The following is an 18,490-nucleotide window of genomic DNA, read 5'->3' on the forward strand; positions in this document are numbered from 1 at the left end:
TTGGCACACTCAAGTCAATGAGCCACAGGAACATGACAAATTGTCTCTCTGTGCACTTTTTTTTTGCAAGATCCAAAGCAATGAACTTTAAAACACATTCTTACTTTTTAAAGAAGAACTGTTCTTTTTAGATATTACTTCCGATCATACAAACGGGATAATTTTCTTTTTGCTTTTTATTTCTCCAATAAGGCTCTGCAGGGGTGAATTTTTCTTTGCCTTCTTGCTTAGACCATCCTTAGTAGTTGAGGAAAACCATGTGGAAGCCCATCAGTTCTTTCAGCACTTCTCAATATAAGCATTGCAACATTATAATAGTTAGGTTACTCACATATCTTTAATTTTACTATATGACTGTGATTATACTTGTGAGTTGTGGTATATCACATCATTGCTTACACATACCCCTAAAAGTCCATCGGTTGGCTTAGGACACACACGCCACACTCTGTATTCATTCTCATCCCAATGTTTGAAGAAACACTAAAATACAGATGTCTTTAGACAGCTATCAGACACGCCCTTGAAAATAATACCCTGGCTATGTGCGAGGCCCATTAGCTGAACAGGCAGTCCTCCCTGATGTTGCTTCCATTTATCATAACATGTGCATGAAAAGAAATCATACTTCCACAAAGTTTTTCAGCAGAGTCCTGAAGACTTATATAAAACAATAAGTCATTTGTTGCCCCCACTGCTGTAGGCACAGAAAAGGACAGAGCTCCACTGGAAACAATGGGTGAAATGATGTGAGACACTTGAATGAACAAAAGGAGAATTTGAAAGAAAGGTCAGTTGTAAAGTAGGATTGACAAAATACTTCGAGAGCTTTGTTTACCATGATCTTAATGCCAAACCTTTGCTGCAATGGAAAGAAAATCTGTGGGATACAATTTCTTTTATTAAGGTGAGAGCTCTTTACATTGTTCACAACTGACACCTGAAACCAAAATGAATGGCACGACAGTACCTTGAAACATTAATTACCAACATTTTCCATTTTCTGTGTGGCAGCTATGAGTCGCACTTCCAAACAAACAACAGTTTGCACACTTAGAGACCCAAACATGTGAGGCCAAACAGGTAGAATACACACATCCAGTGTCACGGTGTGTAGTCATGTCTCACCATGGCTAAACCCTACCATTACCCTGCAGCTTTGTCTCAGACCCTAGATGACTCTAAACAACATTTAAGGGAGAAGAAAGCAGTTGTTTAGTGATAACTGCTCAAATCATCCCCTAAGTTCATCTAAACAGGGATACATACAACAGCCATTATAGCTATCATTGTCATCATCTTCAAACATGCCACCCACAAACTTGCTCACACAAGCAAGCGACACAAGCTGAGGGTACTGCTCTGCAGAAGCTTCAGCCTACACAGTGCAGTGGAATTGTTTGTTTTTCTAACAAGACAGGAAATTCTGTTGGAATAACGTTAAACAAAAAGCTGATAGGTATGTGCCCCAACAGATCACTTGTGTGTATGATCTTTGTCCTAATGTCACACAAAAAGCACTTCACCGGCTCCAGTTGTGCTCTGATCAGCTTATGTTAGTGTTCAAGTGTCGCCCCCATGGAACCCACCGGATTGGGCCAAGTTGTAGTCTTAGTGTTAAAGGAAAAATAAGTGACAGGATGTGGGTTTCTTTTGATAAGATTCATGCCTCTATGTCACAAACAAAGCTACTCCAAGGTACGGTACAGGTCGCTGTGACAAAGATTATACTGTCACGGTCCAGTGTACTCACCTCTGATGTCCTATTTACAGTACGCTGCTATTTATATTTTAGATCAATGTGTCTTGTGTCAGTGAGCCTGGAAGCAACTGTGCAACCTTTGAAGCCTCATCCTGAACAGTGAAAGGAAAGGGAACCAATCAGACTGCTTGGGTTCCTTCTGTGGGATTTTACAGTAAGGTGACCAGCAGGTATTGTTTCAACATAGAAGGACGTGAGGTAACGTTGCACAATGGCATGTGTGTATGAAAAGCTTGAACTGCTGTGTTTTAGGGGGGTTTTGACAGGTGGGTCACTGTGGATAATTCAGGAACTGAACAAAAAGCAGAACGTGTACAAGGAAGTTTAAGCAGGGATTAGCTTCCTGATAACAGTGTTAACTGTACTTTATTACTATTTACAGGCAGAAGAACCGAAGTGTGCACGTTCACACACATGCAGCCCTGCAACACAGGTGTACTTCATCTAAAAAGTAACTTTAGACTCAGGGACTGTTTAGGTGTCAGTTAATCATACATGAGCCTGTGGAACTTTTGAAGCAACGCAAAAAGCCTATGTTGCAATAAAGGTAGTCCAAGTTATCATCAATAGGAGAATCCCTTCACAGGAGATTAGAGGCCTGGGGAGGAGGGATAATGTGTTGCTAAATGTAAATGGCTGATGCTGATTTCCTACATTTCCCACTGACTTTTGAAATCTTATTAAAGAAATGGTAAATGGACTGCTACTTATACAGCACTTTTTTTTCTAATCCATTTGAACGCTCAAAGCGCTTTCTTGCTACAATGCTCATTCACTTATTCACACTTTTTCTATGCTTACGAGCTTTTAACCTGACATCCACATAATCATACTCCAGATGATGCATCAGGGGCGACTCAGGGTTCAGTATCTTGCCTGAGGATAGCTTGACATGTAATCACAGGCTAGAGGAGCTAGGCATTATTAGAGTACTATCCTACTACTACACACTGCCCCAAAGTAGCAATACAAAGAAAATGATTAATGTAACAATAAGTAATATTCATTTAACAATTTACAAGCAGCAAAAACAGCACGCCAATTACAATTTGGGCAGTTTTCCTGACGAAACTGGATGCCTTTAAATAATAAACGTCACTTGTGGCAAATTTCTATTTCAAAGCAACAATGCTGAAACCTAACACCTGTAATTCTGTGACCATTAACATTTGATGACAGATCGCCTGGCTGTTACACTTCTGCCAAAAAACAGATCACAAATGAAGGTATTACATCACTCAACAATAAGTCATTTCAAACCAAAGAGGGAATTTTTTTTAGCAGCTTAGGAACAATTCCATACCACCTTAATGACAAATATCTCTTTAATGAATGTAAATATTGGATTATCTATAACTAGAAAAACAATCAAGAATCAGCCAAGATTGACTGCTGAATGCTCTAAGCACAATGACTCAGTTACTATGTCACTCTCAATGCTATTTATGCAGCACATTTAACTACATGAAAATTCAATGTATTTTCCATAACAGATAAAAACATAAAAAACAACTACTATAATGAACTCAGGTGTTTACTTTATGTGTCACTACCTAGCTGCAGTCATCCCCTGCAAGAGAATTAAGTGTGATCTGCAAGAATAATGTTGATAAAAAAAAACAACAACAATGTGTTAATCTTGCCCAGGGCCACAGATGTCTAGATATAGCCCACACTTTTTCTGATGAAAACACTCCACAACTTCATATGAATTCCTATCTTATATGATTTGCGTGGCTGAAACAAAAGCATAAACATTATTTTACCTCCTGCTTGCATTCCGAGGTGCTAGAACAACAACTTTGTGTTGTACAACATGAAAAGCAAAGGTTAGTTATGTAAATTATGACTTCTTACAATTCATAAGATTGCACTGTTGTATTGTAAAAATAGATCTGAACTATTTTCTTTTATTTCTTCCTTTTAAAAGGCATGCAAACACAGCTTCTGAGTAACACAATTGGTAGTCTTGAGTGGTCCAGGAGACTAAGCACAGACCTCCAAGGCTGTCTGTTGAACAGAGAAGTCTGAATGATGGATGCATTGAAATTGCCCGTCTTTCCTTCAGAGTCTCGCCCACAAAGGGTCTGTTTCCCATTCAGGACACAAGGTCATTAGATAATACACACGAGGATCGCAAGGCCACACAGTGGGGCGGGATCATTCAGCACAACAAGCCTCCGCAAAAACTTCTTGACGCCTTAACTCAAGTAGTCTCTGCAGGAAGTATATGCCCATCCAGAAACAAATATACTGATGTGAAAGCTCACATACACATTGAAATTTCACAGATGGTTACACATGCACAAGGATGGGCTGAATAGTTTGACAGTGGGAATCATGACATCATCATGTTCCCCTCCCACCTCGCTATTCAGTCACAGCAGAATTATTTATCCTTTGAAAGCGGGTTAAATGAATGCTTAGGAATGCCCTTTTCTTTCTTTCTTTTTTCTATTTTTCCTCTGTTGTAATCACAGGCATATGCATCCACACATGTTTGTAGATTTGTTTTAGGCACCTGGTTGGCAGAGACCCAATCAAGATTTTGTTATTCAGCGAAGCTGTGGGGGAAATGCCCTCAAATGAGGAACTGCTGGTTCAGTGAAGTGTCAGCATGTCAGGACAAAAAGTTATTCTGAACATGGAAACTTTGAGAGGTTTGCCAAAATTAAGAAAGAGTGGAAACTGAGCAAGTTATGCTCTGGATGTGGAAAAGTGTTTCCACTCCATTCGTGAAGCTGTCAGATTTCAGCTTGTCATGGTTAACTCAAAGCGCTCTGAAACTCATTTCCTGAGTGGCGTTGTTAGTTCCAAATTGAAGCCAGGAAGAATGTAGGAAGAAAGTGGGCGGGGGAGAGAGGTTTGAGGCAGAGGGAGATGAAGCAGGGATGGACCAAGTCTGTCCTCTACTTCCACTTGGGCACATGCTCGAGCTGGGGTCTTGGATTTTTTTTTCTTCGTCAAAGTGAGTGGATGTAAAGCAAGAGAGGGGTAAATTTGCATGTATTTAATTTTAACTTTACTGAGTATAGCCTGCAACAACATGCTCATATCAGAGGATTACAAAATGCACAAGCACACACACAATGTGCATGAAATTTAAAAAAAAAAAAAAAAAGAGGAAGGGGAGTACACAATAAGACTGACACTGTTTGTAAAAGAAGGGTAGATCACCATAGTGACAGATCAGCCAAACCCTATGGCAAAAACATGAGTCAATGAGTCAAGTGTCAGATGCTCAGGTTACATGGGCATGATCTCAGTCCAGCATTCTTAGAACCTAATAAATGTATTTCTTTCTCTTTTCATTAGTCTGTTAAATAATCTGAAAACTAGATCTGACATTAAAAACAACTGATTAAATGAAACTTTCCTAAACTGTGAATTTAGGTTGAATATTGGTTCTTCATCTAGCTACACCCCCCGGCCAGTAAGATTTCTCCTAAAACTTTGTTAGTCATCTTCGCTATTGCTCTACATTAATAAGTCTCGTTGCTCATGTGGAGTTACTCATGCATGCAGTGCTGCCTTTCAAATTAAGAGGCCTCTGCCTGAAAGACAGCCCATGTCATGGATCAGCACATCTGCAGAAAGACGATCCGGCAAAGCCTCACAATTCCTGGGGGAGAATAGCAAAGTCACGGAGATCCAGGTGCCGCGCACCGAGCCACACCAGCAGCCTGGCGTGCGTAATAAAGCAATTAAAAGTGAGTGCATCCCTTTGGCAATAAACCACCCTGCGTGCACAGGACTTGCAAATACATAGCAGGCTGTGAGCTATCTCTGTGTTGGCCACCTCCATATCCGTCACTGGATTAGCTTAAATCTGCCCTCTTCTTACGCAAGAGGCTGTTTTCCATCTTAAGCGCATGGAAAACAAGATGGAGAGCATGAAAGTTTGACTAAAGTTGCGAACTTTACTTGAATTTCTGACCGCGTTATAAAAAATATAAACGCTAACAGAACAACAAAGTCGGAGCTCGGTCTGCTCTTATGAAAAAGGATAAACTCAGGTGTGGCTGGCAGATGCAGATTTGTGTAAAAGCAATATGTGTTACCAGCTCGTGGAAGAACGGGGGTTGAGGATGTCCTCTTTGGCCGTGAACAGCGACAGGCTGTAGGTATCAAGGTTGACCGTTCGCTTGCTCATTGTGGCAAAAGTTTCCAGACCACTCCCGCAGCTTCTCTGTTCACGGGTCCCGATGCGTCTCGGGGTGGGGATTAGAGTATTTTCTGGAGAACAGTCGCAGCAGAAAACTGGGGTTCGGCCGAGACAAAACTGCAGCAAATGTGTCCACGTTCATTCAATGTGGCCCTTTTAGGTCCAAAAGGAGCGATCCGTGCAGCCGCTGCGCACTCACAGCGCGGAGGAGACTGGGACTGCACACGGTCTTTGTGCAGCTGGTTAAGAATACGTTTTTATGGGGAGCGCCCCACCTCCTGTTAAGAGAGTGGAAAGCCTAATGACTTCACTAGCTGGTCACTTGGAAGAAAAAGTGTGCAGCAGAGGAACACGGCCACTGAGCTGCACTGTTCGCGAAACAAAGAGACGTTTTCATTTCCCAAGTTAATAACTGGGCAACTTGACGAAATTTATTACTTAACTGATGGACCACAACTTGAGGCAATTCAATAAATATAATTATTTTGTTCTAATTGTCTTTTCTCCCTCACTATAATGTTTTTGATAGCAAAAATGGGAACAAAAACGAAACACAATGGGAATTTCTGATGTTTAGAGGGGCTATGGGAGAGTGCAGCAGCCTTGGATCTGTCACTCTCTCTTTGTCTCTGATTCTTGTGAATCGGACACCTCTGGTCCTTGGCAAACTCCGCAGAAGCATTTTACAGTGAAGGCAATCTCTCAATAAGCCAAAGAAGGAACAATTTCATGGGAGCCAAGTGTGAAGCAGGCTGTGGATTACACACACACAAAAAAGCAGAGGAGACTGTTTAAGTATTTAGCTGCTGGGGGCCTGTTCAGCTGCAGCTCAAGCAGGGACGCACACACTCACATACGCACATAAACTGTCCACGAGCTCGTAAATACACACACTGCCATGCATTCATGCACAGGCTCCCACATGCACACTTACACAAGCTGTGAACTCTAAGGCACTCCCTCTTAACATGCAAACACACAAATGGATGTGCACGCACACACATTCACACAGTGGTATTTGCCTTTGGGTCAGTGGCACAGGAGTTTAAGATCTTGGATTATGGGAATGTTCCTGAGCTCTTTAATTTACTTAGCAGTCATTCTTAAGTAATCCAGGACAGATGCAGAGGATAAAAGTCACAGGTTTTTATGTTCTGATGTGTCAGGCTCAGGTTAGGTATGACCACATAAATTTCAACTTTGTGTCATGTTTCCCCCCCTAACATTTAATATGCTTTGCAGTGTTATTCACTGCTAAGGTTAGACCTGGAATGGCTGAGTAATCCTTTTGAGAATACTGACACAGTCACTGCTATCACTGATGAAAAAACTTCCCTGTAAGGCAAAATGTTTCCAGTTTCATCTCTTGGGGTATAAACTTTGCTTTACAGTCAGAGAAGCAGTTAATAGGTCTATAACGTTAAGCATATAGATGAGAGACAACTGCACACGTGTTTGATAGAGAATAGCTTTGTGATGTTGCCATCATTTGAATAAACGCTGAAGTACTGATACACAATAGATATGATACTTTTTAACTGTGAAATGTCACTCTGTCACTTTTTTTGAAATGATCTCCCTACAAACCCTGCGTCTGGTAAGCACACAGCAAGCAGCACACTCAAACTCAGCTTTTTTGGCGAGAATTTGCATGACACAAGGACAGGGGCCGTGACATCGCTATACCACTATTATTGTTACAACTTCCTGCTATTAGAGGCTCTCCTGCCCGTCCAGCCTTTCAACTCTTCAGTGTGGATGTGAACTGCAATGCTGTTATGCTCCAGTTCAGAAAACCTTGGCATTTCCTCTGCTTGGGTGCGGAGGCAGCTGTTGTTGGAGATGATTCTATGTCCAGTGGGGATTTGTGTGTGTGTGTGTGTGTGTGTGTGTGTGTGTGTGTGTGTGCGTGTGTGTGTGTGTGTGTGTGTGTGTGTGTAACAGCTAATGGGGATTTTCTCTTCTTTTACTGAAACTTCTTATCCAGTTGTGACAGACCTTTTGTTCAGTTTCCTGCTTTCCTGACAAAGTTTAAACCCACTGGTTTCCTTAAACTAATAGTTTAAGTGTGAGTGACAAAGTGCTGAGTGGCCCAGTCAGAAAAACATCCTCTATGAGTTTCTTACATTAGTCTTTAATTCAGAATCCACTCATAGATGTGTCTCTTTCTTTTGTGAAATCAGTGATTCTTCCACTAGCTTATAATTGCATAACACAGAAAGCAAAACTAATTTCTGCCACGAAAAAGCAGAGTTTATTACACGTAGTCATGGATAGCTTCAAATCTCTCCTGGAGTGCATCAATGCTTGCGTGGCAGGTTTATGCGTCCTTCGACCCGATGGACGGTGTGAAAAGGTCAGAGATGCATTTAGAGTTAAGGGGTCACAGCTTGAGCTTTTTTCCACCCGTTTTTTTCTACACTTCAGGAGTAACATGTTTCGCATTAGTGGTGACGGAAGACTTTTAGAGGTAAGGACCTGCATGCCCACTCATGTGCGATAGCGTGCTGCCAGATTATTAGTGTCTGTACACTTGCAATGATTTTAAATCGTCTGTTCATGTCATAAATACAGCCTTGTGTTGTAAATTTACTTTTATACAATAAGAGCTGCAGGCATGTCTCCAACCTTTTAACTTCCCTATTGCACTATATTTCATACAAGTCAGACCTTGCTGAATATGATCCTATTTTCTATGCAAATCATTAAGTGTATTAAGCTTGTCCATGCAAAGTTGTTTAAGAAGTTCGTCTTCTTCTCTGACAAATGCTTCACATCTTCAAAGGATGTCTGATAAGTGTTCATCAGGTACTCGAATGTGCTTGAATTACTGCATTAATAGGTTATCATGTATTCTTATGCTTATTCCAATTCTACTTATTATTTTATTATTACAGCGGATCCACGACAATTTAGAATCTCTGTCTCACCTCTTCTTGCAATAGCAATGATCATTTCAGTATTTCGTTTCAGTTTTGCTCATTTTTGATACTGAGGTGAACATAGGTGAGGCTCACGAATTGCAGTGATGAGTGGAACTGAGTAAAAGTTACACAGGTCATACTAAGTGATATGTCAGTGAGGCACATGCATATATCTAAAAGCTGAACTCCAACATGGTGTAACATGAAAAGATAAGTGAGGTTGATTCAGGTTCCTGGCGAGTTTTACGAGCTAAGTAAATGACTGAGCCAGGTAGAAGTTGGAAACAAAAGAAAAGATGGAGTGTTTTCAGCAAATGCACTTGTTGTTTGTCTGAGAAGAAGCGAGAATAGTAGAGCCAGAGCTCGGCACGTGTTCTGTGAATCTGGATGTCTTCTCTATGGGCTTCAAGCTGAGGTCACTACTCAACTATGCGCCTTCACAACAACCTTGAGATATCTTTCCCCTGGGCTTCAGTGTGAACACAAATGTGTGCATGAATCTAAATGTCCATGCACGTGTTTTGTTCAGTTCTAAATCACATTGTCACTTTTGCAAAGGCTTAAAACAAGCGATTTTCCATATTGACCTGCTATTTTCTCTTTACTTTGTCTCATTAGGAATAAGAGTCAGACTTCTTCGTCGGTTCAACATTACCTTACCTAACTGAAATACAGCACTGTGCAAAAATCATGTACCACAGCTTATTTCTTTTAATTTTGCAATGCAGCAATTTAATAAAACGTGTCTATGCATATATAAAAATATGGTATATATGAAGAAAAACAGAACTGATACAATTCTAACAAACTTGAAAGTCAATGTTTGATATGACCACTTTTATTTTTCACTTGAACTCTGAGCTCTCGTGTAGTTTCTTTGAGACGTGTTTGGGAATAGTTCTCCAGGCTGATGTTAATGAAGAATGGCTTCCTCAAAAATCCCCAAGAATGGCTTCTTGACACACGTCCTTCCAGCGAGACCATTTCACTGACCATACTTCAGTGAACAGCAGATGATTGAACTGAAGGGTTAGATGCAACTGTCTACTGCGGAAACTGTTCATCTGCTGTACATATATATATTTATTAGGGCTGCTACTTCTTCTGTTGTCCTCATTTACCAAGATAGCCCAAATTTCTGGATAATAGGTCTTTGTGAATCACCCTGTTAGTGCAAAAATGCGATTTTATTTCTCTGAAGCTGAGGTGTCTTTGTGTCAAGTTGCTACAAACAAAATGCCCAAAGATACAATTTCACAGTGGTTGTTTGCTAAGTTGTCTGCTATCCGTGGACACAGAACTGGTTCATCCCTTGAGTCAGGTGTCTTTTCTCACTTTGGATGAATCATAGATCATCAAAACAAACATTTTGGGACCAAAATCTAAAGAATCAACAGTGGCTTATGACTTTTGGACAGTACTGTATGTCAAGCCTAAACAAATGACAGGGCTTTGCAGGACTATATAGAGAACATACATTTGTGTTTAAAATTGATTTCCATGACTGCTTGCCGAAATAAAATAGCGCTTAAGTTCGTCGACAGTGTGAGAATGATATAGGTTTCATGAAATTTGCTTTGAGAGGCCCTGATTTGAAGATGTGTTTAGGAATTTGGGAGGGGGTGGGAGTTTTGTCTGAGAAGCAGACCTTGGGGAGAACTAGACAAACATCATATAAATGAAACATACTCTGAGGAGGGCAAAATAAGGAATGTGCCATCACTCAATCATTGTAAGTAAATTAAGTACATTTGGTAGTAAAGGTTTTCTGCATTAAAAAAAATAAAATCGTAATATAATGTAAGTGAGATAATAATGTAAGTGTGTCATTGAATATTTAAAAGCTTAAAAGCCCCAACACCCACATTTGATTCACAATAGAACATAAAAACATATCAAATGTTTCCACTGATGCATTTGACCTTTGGTCCACTAGCAGTTGAGGTGAAGACCCAAGTCAATCAGTTTGTGCTCTTCTCTGCTGAACAACAAGGCATTGTGCTTTAAATACATCTCATCTTATCTGCTGCAAGAGAAGCCAAGGAAATGAGAGCCAGATGTGGTGATGTCAGCACACGTCTGTGACTCTAAAGTAGTGCTCAGTGATGCTGTGGTGCAAAAGCAGGGGCAAAGTTTGTGGGAAATATGAACACAGCCCACAACTGACACGGCATTAAAGGTCTGTAATCAGTGTTCAGATTGATGCTGGTGACCGTGGAGGTTGAGGTTGCTGCTACAAAAAGCTCATAAGTTCCTTCGTTTTATAAGAAGATGAAAGGAGAACTGATACACGTCATTGGCTGTTAAAATTTGTTGGTAGACAGCTTGACTGGTGAGTTTTAAAAGGCTGTGATTGTGACTTGCACGCACTCACGCAGGCACAGATCAGGAGTGCAAATGGATGTGGAAATTTCGCTCCCTGCAATCACCGCGTCGTCTTGTCACGAAAGTTAAAGATCATCAGCCAAATCGCTAAACGCGTTTCTGTGGCAGCCTCGAGTTTCTGTGGCTTACTGTGATCCCTAACCAGACGTTATTAAAAACTTCAGCTCGCATCATCTTGATCTTGATGATGCTTGTTCAGGGGTTCGCTTAATGACAACTGCTGATTCAGTCTTTCTTTCATAGAACACTTTAAAGACACAAAAAGACTTAAGATAATGATTGGATGTTGGACAGAATTTCAGGTATTTATTGGACTAAATTTAGCCGTGACATCATGAAGGTCTTGCTTCAGAAAGAGCTGGGATCAGCCGACACATGGAAGATTGTGCCAGAAACTCCAGACAGCAGCCACATCTTTTTTTCTTGATTATAAAGTTTACGGCTCATTCGAGACACAAAACTATTTTATTGCTTTTCGGTTGACTTCTTTTTAACACATACCTATTTCTTTTCGAGGTATTGTGTCTTCTTCTAATAAACCTGTGCATTTATTTCTTTCCACTAGGTGGCACATGTGCACCAAACTGACGTTCAAACAAAGCCAAAGATAATATAGAAAAGGTGAGAGAACGGCTTAAGGTTTGTTTTGTTTTGCTTTTTCAAATTTAATAATGCAAAATTCCTAGAATTTACTCTAGTGGTCATTTATCTATATCATAGCGCATTGGTTTTAAAATACAGGCAGGAAAGGTCTGAACACTTGGAAACAGAATACTGGAACTCTGCTTCCTCAAAATAAAGCTTTACAGTGGGAACATCACATCACAGAAAAGCGGAAAACCGTGTTACTCCAGCCCCAGCACTATTTATGTATTTAATAATACACTGGGCATCAGATTAGTTAATACTATGAGCACTATGACGTATTCCTCCTTGAAACAGATGATTGTAAAAATTTAAAAGAAATGGCCATCAGCTTGTTTTCAAATGTTTTTTTTATCACTCATTCTCATTTGAGGACAACTCTCACTGTTTAAATAAAGGCTTCAGTTATAGTGGTACCAGCCAGTTTATTTTTACTTTGTTGGTTCGGAGCTGAACCTCCATTTGCGGCATAGATTCAAAAAGTGTTGGAAACACGCAAACGGTTTGTGTGCAGCTTGTCGCGCTGTGTGTCTGCTAGCTGAAGGTCCAGCTGCTGTCCTGAATGTCATAGCAGAAACTGAAACTCACACCAGGCAACATTTTTATAAACTGCTATGAGCAGGTGCAAACTGTGGCAGCTCTTAGCTGAAAGGATTGACACTGGGTGTGGGCTTCTGCTGCCATAGCCCATCATATGTTTTGTGTTCAGAGATGCTCTCCTGTGTAACTTGGTTATAATTAGTGGTAATTTCAAAAATTACACTTTCCTTCCTATCAGTTCAAAGCAGCCTGTCCATTGTCCTCTGACTTCTGACATAAAGAGTTATGGGTGACAAATTAGTTTTTACCTAGAGAACTGCCACTGACTGGATATTTTCTCTTTCCGGGACAATTCTCTGAAGATATGGTTTTTGGGAAAATCCCAATACACTATCTTTCTGTCAGTCTTGTTATTACAGACTCTTAATAGAAAAGAAATCCTCTTTATGTTGGAAATCCACTGAGGAGCTTTATCATGAGAACAAACAAACTAAAAAAAGAAAGACCCACAATGACGTCCATTCCAGGAAACAGCAAAAGATTAATAGTTTTAATAAAATTCATGTCAAACATTAAAATACTGAAATGGCAAAAAAGAAAAAAAAACCTTTTCTCTACATTTCTTTTTGAATTTATTTTTTATACAAATCACAGTGGTTCAAAAATATTACAAAATTTTCATTTCAAAACATTTTTTGCAAAAGCAGCAAAACATTCTGATTGTTGTAAAAAAAATTTGAAAGCCCTTAATAGTTTGTGAGTGTGGTGTGCTCTTTCTTTTGCCTTTTATTGTAATAAACACAATAACGTACGCAGTACATGTTATTAAGTCGTTTGAGTCGATGGAAACAAAAGTGCATAACAATACTATACAGTATATATGATCCACAAGTTACAGTATAGACCAGGGGGTTAATTCACACCATGTCTCTCTATATGAACACCTCTCTTTTCTTATACATGAATCTAATGAAGAGATACAGTGTGATGAGTAGTTAGAAGATGACAGGTTATGTCCAGCTGGGACGTGTATTAAATTTACAACACTTTATTGTACTTTGGAGAGTACCTACCTTCATTAAAGCATAATGCAGAATAATACAGATGTCACAGCTAACATCTGCCTTCAATCCAAGCAATCATTCACAGATGCAGTTCCCCAAATAAAAGGATACTGAAATAGTGGAAGCAATAGAGTGCACTACAGAATTTGTCTTAAAGACAAAGATTAAGTAGAGAAATGGAAAATTAAATGATATTTTGATTTGGATCAATAAAAACTGGTGTGTATATATATATGGACAGCATACTCATCAGACACATAATAGTCGGCTACATAATAAAATGTGCAGGCACCTGAAAAGGAAACGTTACTCTAAATTGCTGGTTTGCTGGGTTTCTTGGTTTATTTATGTCATCCGCTGTGTAGCTTTTGATGACGTCACTTAGAGAACTTGAAAAGCTCTGTATGTAATCACTGGAAGAATTGACTCCAATAGACTGTAACTACTTTTTGCCTGAATAATAACATTAAAGAAACATAGGTCACTCCACATAAGCTCTAAGATGCTGCATATCAACCTACATTTATTTCTGCGTTCACATGTGTGTTACTTCTTGGCTTAACTGACTTTACTTTGTGCCCGGGAGGCTGTAAGTGCTGTGCCGTCAGCCTGAACAGAGCTAAAAGAGTGAAAATTCACTAAAGGCACAGGAGGAGAGAGACACCAGACACCAAAAACAACAACAACAACAACAACAACAACAACAACAACAACAAAACCCCAATCCCCCCCAAAAAGTGTTCTCTCCATCACCAGGTGTTACATTAAAATAGGGAGCTCAGGTCTCCAAGGAGGGAAGAACTGCTCCATCTCAAATAGCAGAGGAAAATGTGACAGTAAATACACTGTGATCAAGATAGATAGAGAGATCACGACAATACAAAGGAACTCTACCGCCAGTGTGACAACACATAACTTTTGCCTGTAGGAGTCAGTGTTGGGCAAATGTTGAGCTAAATAAAATGAACAAAGCTTACAGTTTTGGCTCTCCATCACTCCCTCTCTCAACTGCCTCTGGCCTGATGCTCCCTTTCTCGATGCCCTGTCACCCCAAATTAGCTTTCAAATATAATTACTGTTATCAATATTAGTGTTTTTTATGATTTCTATTTTATACATTTCCCACAACCCTGTCAACCTTCAGCGTTGTGATCCCCAAACAGAGTGACAACAACAAAAATTAAGAAACTGCTGTATATGTAACATATATCTAACTGCTGAAACATGCATCATGCCTTATACAATTCCTCTGTCATTACATGCAAACTAAATCCAAACATTACTCTTGGCTTTCAGCCGTTTAGCATCATATTCTTACACTGGATTATAAATCCTTGATTTCAACTGCTCTCTTTCTTTTTTTCAAGATTAAAGAAAAAAAAATGACAGAAACAAGCTTCATTAAGTTTAGTAACTACAGTAACAGCACACATGGAGAGCTGTAACACTGCACCACAGGAACAGATCCTCTGCATTATTTTATCACGCTAACCTGTGTAGTGTATCATTTAGAGCTGGATGCTACCTTCAGCTGTGCAGAGCTAATTTAGCCAAAAGGGCATGTGCATAAAGCCACATAGCCAGGAAAAGAGCTACTGTGGAGTTCAATGCGTACAAGACCTTAAAGAAGCTGAAGAAGTTGTGTCGTCCATCTCGTCACTGAGATGTGGAGGATTTGAAAGACTTGAGTGGAAAAGTCATGCTACAATCTTCAGGTTTACAAACAATCTTACACAAGGATCAATCCATGCTAAGTGCAGAAAAAAAGAGGTATAGTATAGACACACGAAAAAGTGCATTCCAACTCAAATGTCATTGTAATGACAAGGGTAGGCCAGAAATTAACTTCACTCCAAAAGTGGTTGCACCCTCCCAGCGCACAGGCCAGCCAGCGCTAATTAATAAAAAGCTTTGCTTTCTCAAAAACAGTGGTTTGGAAGTTATAATGCAATTGGTGTTGTTGCTACCACTCAGTCATCTGGTCAGTGGAAAAAAACGTAACCATGACGTGAGTCCCGATTCAGAGAAAACACCTTACTCTAAGGCCAGCATATTCTACTATACTAAAAAAACGTTTAAAAGGCCATTTGTCTGCATGAAGTAAACAGAAGGCCAAAGGATTTTGCACAGGCAATCGTCTTAAAAATCCTTCAATAAGAATAATAGCTGAAGATGCATGAAGGATCACCACAGAAAATTTTACAGTTATGATCATGGCCATTGTCTACAGTGTCCTTCATGTCGCTGACTGCAGAACCAGTCTGCAGCTTTAAACTAAGAAGCTGCTAAAATCCCACTTTAGTTTCCAGTTTTGTCCATCTATAAGGCACCTGGACCAAGATAGGCTTAATGGGGACATACTAACCATTAACACCATTAAGACAAAAAGATTCTATGAGAAACTTAAAAGTAAGTTAATCAAAAACAGTCTTTCCTCTTCTTCAGGTCTCTTTTCTAAGTTCTCAAAGCCATGCATTGGGATATTTTTAACTATCTATGCATTTATTCAGGATATGTGTAATCCTGACTGAAATATGCTCACTTTCACTCTTTCTGGAGATGAAACAGCTCAGTTTGCACTTGAGTCTCATGAGGTCCTACTCAACTTCTACTTCAGGAGCTGACAATGACTTTGCACGGTAGAACAGACCAGATGTCTCACACAATCTATCTATCTAGTGCCTGGGTAAAGCTGAGGGGCGCAAACCCACAAATAGAACAACGTGCTAATAGAAATTCATCAACACATCTTTTTTCTTTTTTTCCCTCCACAATCAGTACGAAAGCCTGACAAAATTAGCACCCTCAACAGGAAAATCAGATTTGCTCTCATACGCAGCAATATACTGACAAGTTTCTTGAAACAACGATCACGCCTCCGAATTCAATCTTGATTAACGAAGCAACGTAGATCACGTTGTTTTTGAATCAGAAAGCAGCAAAAAAAAAGGTTTGTAACTGCTGTGGGTTAAATCAGACAAACCACACAATCTAAATATCAATGACCTATTATGACCTCTTACAGACTGTTAGTAAAGGAAGAAGAAACAATAAGGGTTAAAATGCTCCTATGTCAAAATTTAAAACCCCTCCTTAAATTTCTCCATTCTCTTTGCAGGTAAACACAAAAAAAATACACAGGTTCTTGAGTGTGTTCTTCCGAACACCGTCTTACTGTGTCTTCAGCACCATTTTCAAATTGAGCAACAGAAACGAAGGCAATGTTCAGAAGTGACGGTTTTTCTCCTGACACCACAGATTAGAAACACCACCCATCCAAAGGATTCAAATATTTTTCTGCCTTCTTCTTCTCCTACAATCACTTTCACTTCTCTCTTACATCCCTTCTTCCTGAAAAATAAAAATAAAAAAGAAAGAAAGGCAGGAAGGAGGCAGAAATAAATAGAAGAAGAAGAATCACAGCTTTGGTATTAATAAATCTGGTGATATATAGTTGTTGTTTTGTTATAAATGCACTAATAACACTGCAGGTGCTGAAGTTTTGTTTTTTTTAACACTGCAAGGATTGAAGTTATACTGGCAATCTCATCAAATGAAAGTATAGTGCAGAAGACACAGGCCTAAAATCCATTAGTGTGAATGATAGTGTCAGGGCCCTGAGCAGTGCTGCCCCTAGTGGTGTAGGGGTATAAAGGCAGGCTGGCTGAGGTGCTTCAGTGTAACATAGTGGTCGTGGACGTTACAAGCGCAGTTGTTTAATACTGAATCCATCATTCCTCCATGGCGGAGGTATCAAGTAAGGCTGGCCCTCTTTGCCCCCTATTGCTGTGGTCATTCGAGGGTTTCGAGCTTTTTGTTTAGTTTTTGTTGTTTTTTTGTGGCTTGGTATGCGCAGCAAAGGATTGGGAAGTGCACGGGTGGGTGATAAACACCAAGAACCACCACTTCGGGATCACCGAAGGCTATGATCAATCCTCTTGACAGGAGCATTTTAACGTACTAATTGTTTTAGAGTTCCCCCTTGCCAGCAAACCTCGGCTCTAGATTTACAATCACATCTCGTGTGGTTGTGACGGCAATCATCAGCTTCCTGGAAGTAGTATGCGCCATTTCACCTGATAAAAGTTTCCTAGAAGGCGCCAAACATAAAAAAAAAAATAAAAAAAAAACCAATGTTGGAATAATAATTACATTGTCAGTGTCAATTCCTGGGAATACAGTGCTGGTTTTTTTAAGGGGGTGGAAAATGGGCATAGGTCTGTGTGTGCATGCTAACAGTCTGTATAGAAGTGAAGGCAGAGGTAAGCTCCCCCAAGAGAAGCCGCAGTGGTCAATGTGTAATAGTCATTAAGGTCAATGTGAAGGATGGAGACTGAGAGAAATAGAGAGCCCTTGCTCCCAGTCCAATCACTCACGCGGCTTAGACACTGTGAGTGCTGGTGGAGGGACCGAGCTCTTCTGGAGGGACAAAAGGGGCTGCACTGCAACCTCAGGCCATTATCAAACAGGGCGTTTGGGAAGCACTCAACTTGGAAGCATCACTCGATCACAATATACCGCACACATACAATCACACCTCCATGCACATACCCATGAGTTGAATCCACACGTGTCACACAGGATAGCAAAATGCATTTGTGTGGTCACCCACACTTATAAAGAGGCACATACATTCCCCCAAACATGCTGACATCCAGGCATATTAGCTCTGAGGGTCATTTATCCACTAATAGAGGGGTTCGGGGTAATTCTCCTCTATATGTGTGGAGGTGGATGGGGAGGTGCAACTTTCCAGGTTGGGGCGCTTTAAGAGACATGTGGAGAGGAGGATGGATGCCTCCAGAAACACCAGCCCCTTTTGGTGTGTTGCTTGCGCAAGATCTCTTCTTCACGTTCACGTTCCTTCTGGGAGCGCAGGTAGCGATCCTCTTCCTTCAGGAACCACACGGGTGGCCAGCGCTGCTTCTCAAAGTGCCTCTGGTTTTCTGCAGAGAGCAGAGCAAAAAAAAAAAAGGCATGAAAAGAAAAAGTCACTGCAGAAAAA

General features: G+C 40.2%; 2 protein-coding genes across 6 annotated transcripts in view; both read right to left on the reverse strand.

Annotated features, from left to right (window-relative positions):
- LOC309719778 (uncharacterized protein) overlaps positions 1-6,220 on the reverse strand; it is a 33,781-nt gene extending 27,561 nt beyond the window's left edge. The window contains exon 1 of the mRNA XM_082556149.1: positions 5,824-6,220. Within this exon, the coding sequence (XP_082412275.1) occupies positions 5,824-5,915 (92 nt within the window). The 5' untranslated portion in view covers positions 5,916-6,220. The remainder of the gene's footprint in view (positions 1-5,823) is intronic.
- Positions 6,221-12,957: 6,737 nt separating this feature from the next.
- The window catches only part of rhobtb4 (Rho related BTB domain containing 4), a 39,665-nt gene continuing 34,132 nt past the window's right edge, over positions 12,958-18,490 (reverse strand). For all 5 annotated transcript variants that reach the window (XM_082553477.1, XM_082553480.1, XM_082553481.1 and 2 more), the window contains one exon: positions 12,958-18,431. In XM_082553477.1, coding sequence (XP_082409603.1) covers positions 18,253-18,431 — 179 coding nt within the window. In that variant the 3' untranslated portion in view covers positions 12,958-18,252. The remainder of the gene's footprint in view (positions 18,432-18,490) is intronic.

Source organism: Aulonocara stuartgranti (assembly GCF_965226115.1).
Source record: "Aulonocara stuartgranti genome assembly, chromosome: 12".
Lineage (NCBI taxonomy): Eukaryota > Metazoa > Chordata > Actinopteri > Cichliformes > Cichlidae > Aulonocara > Aulonocara stuartgranti.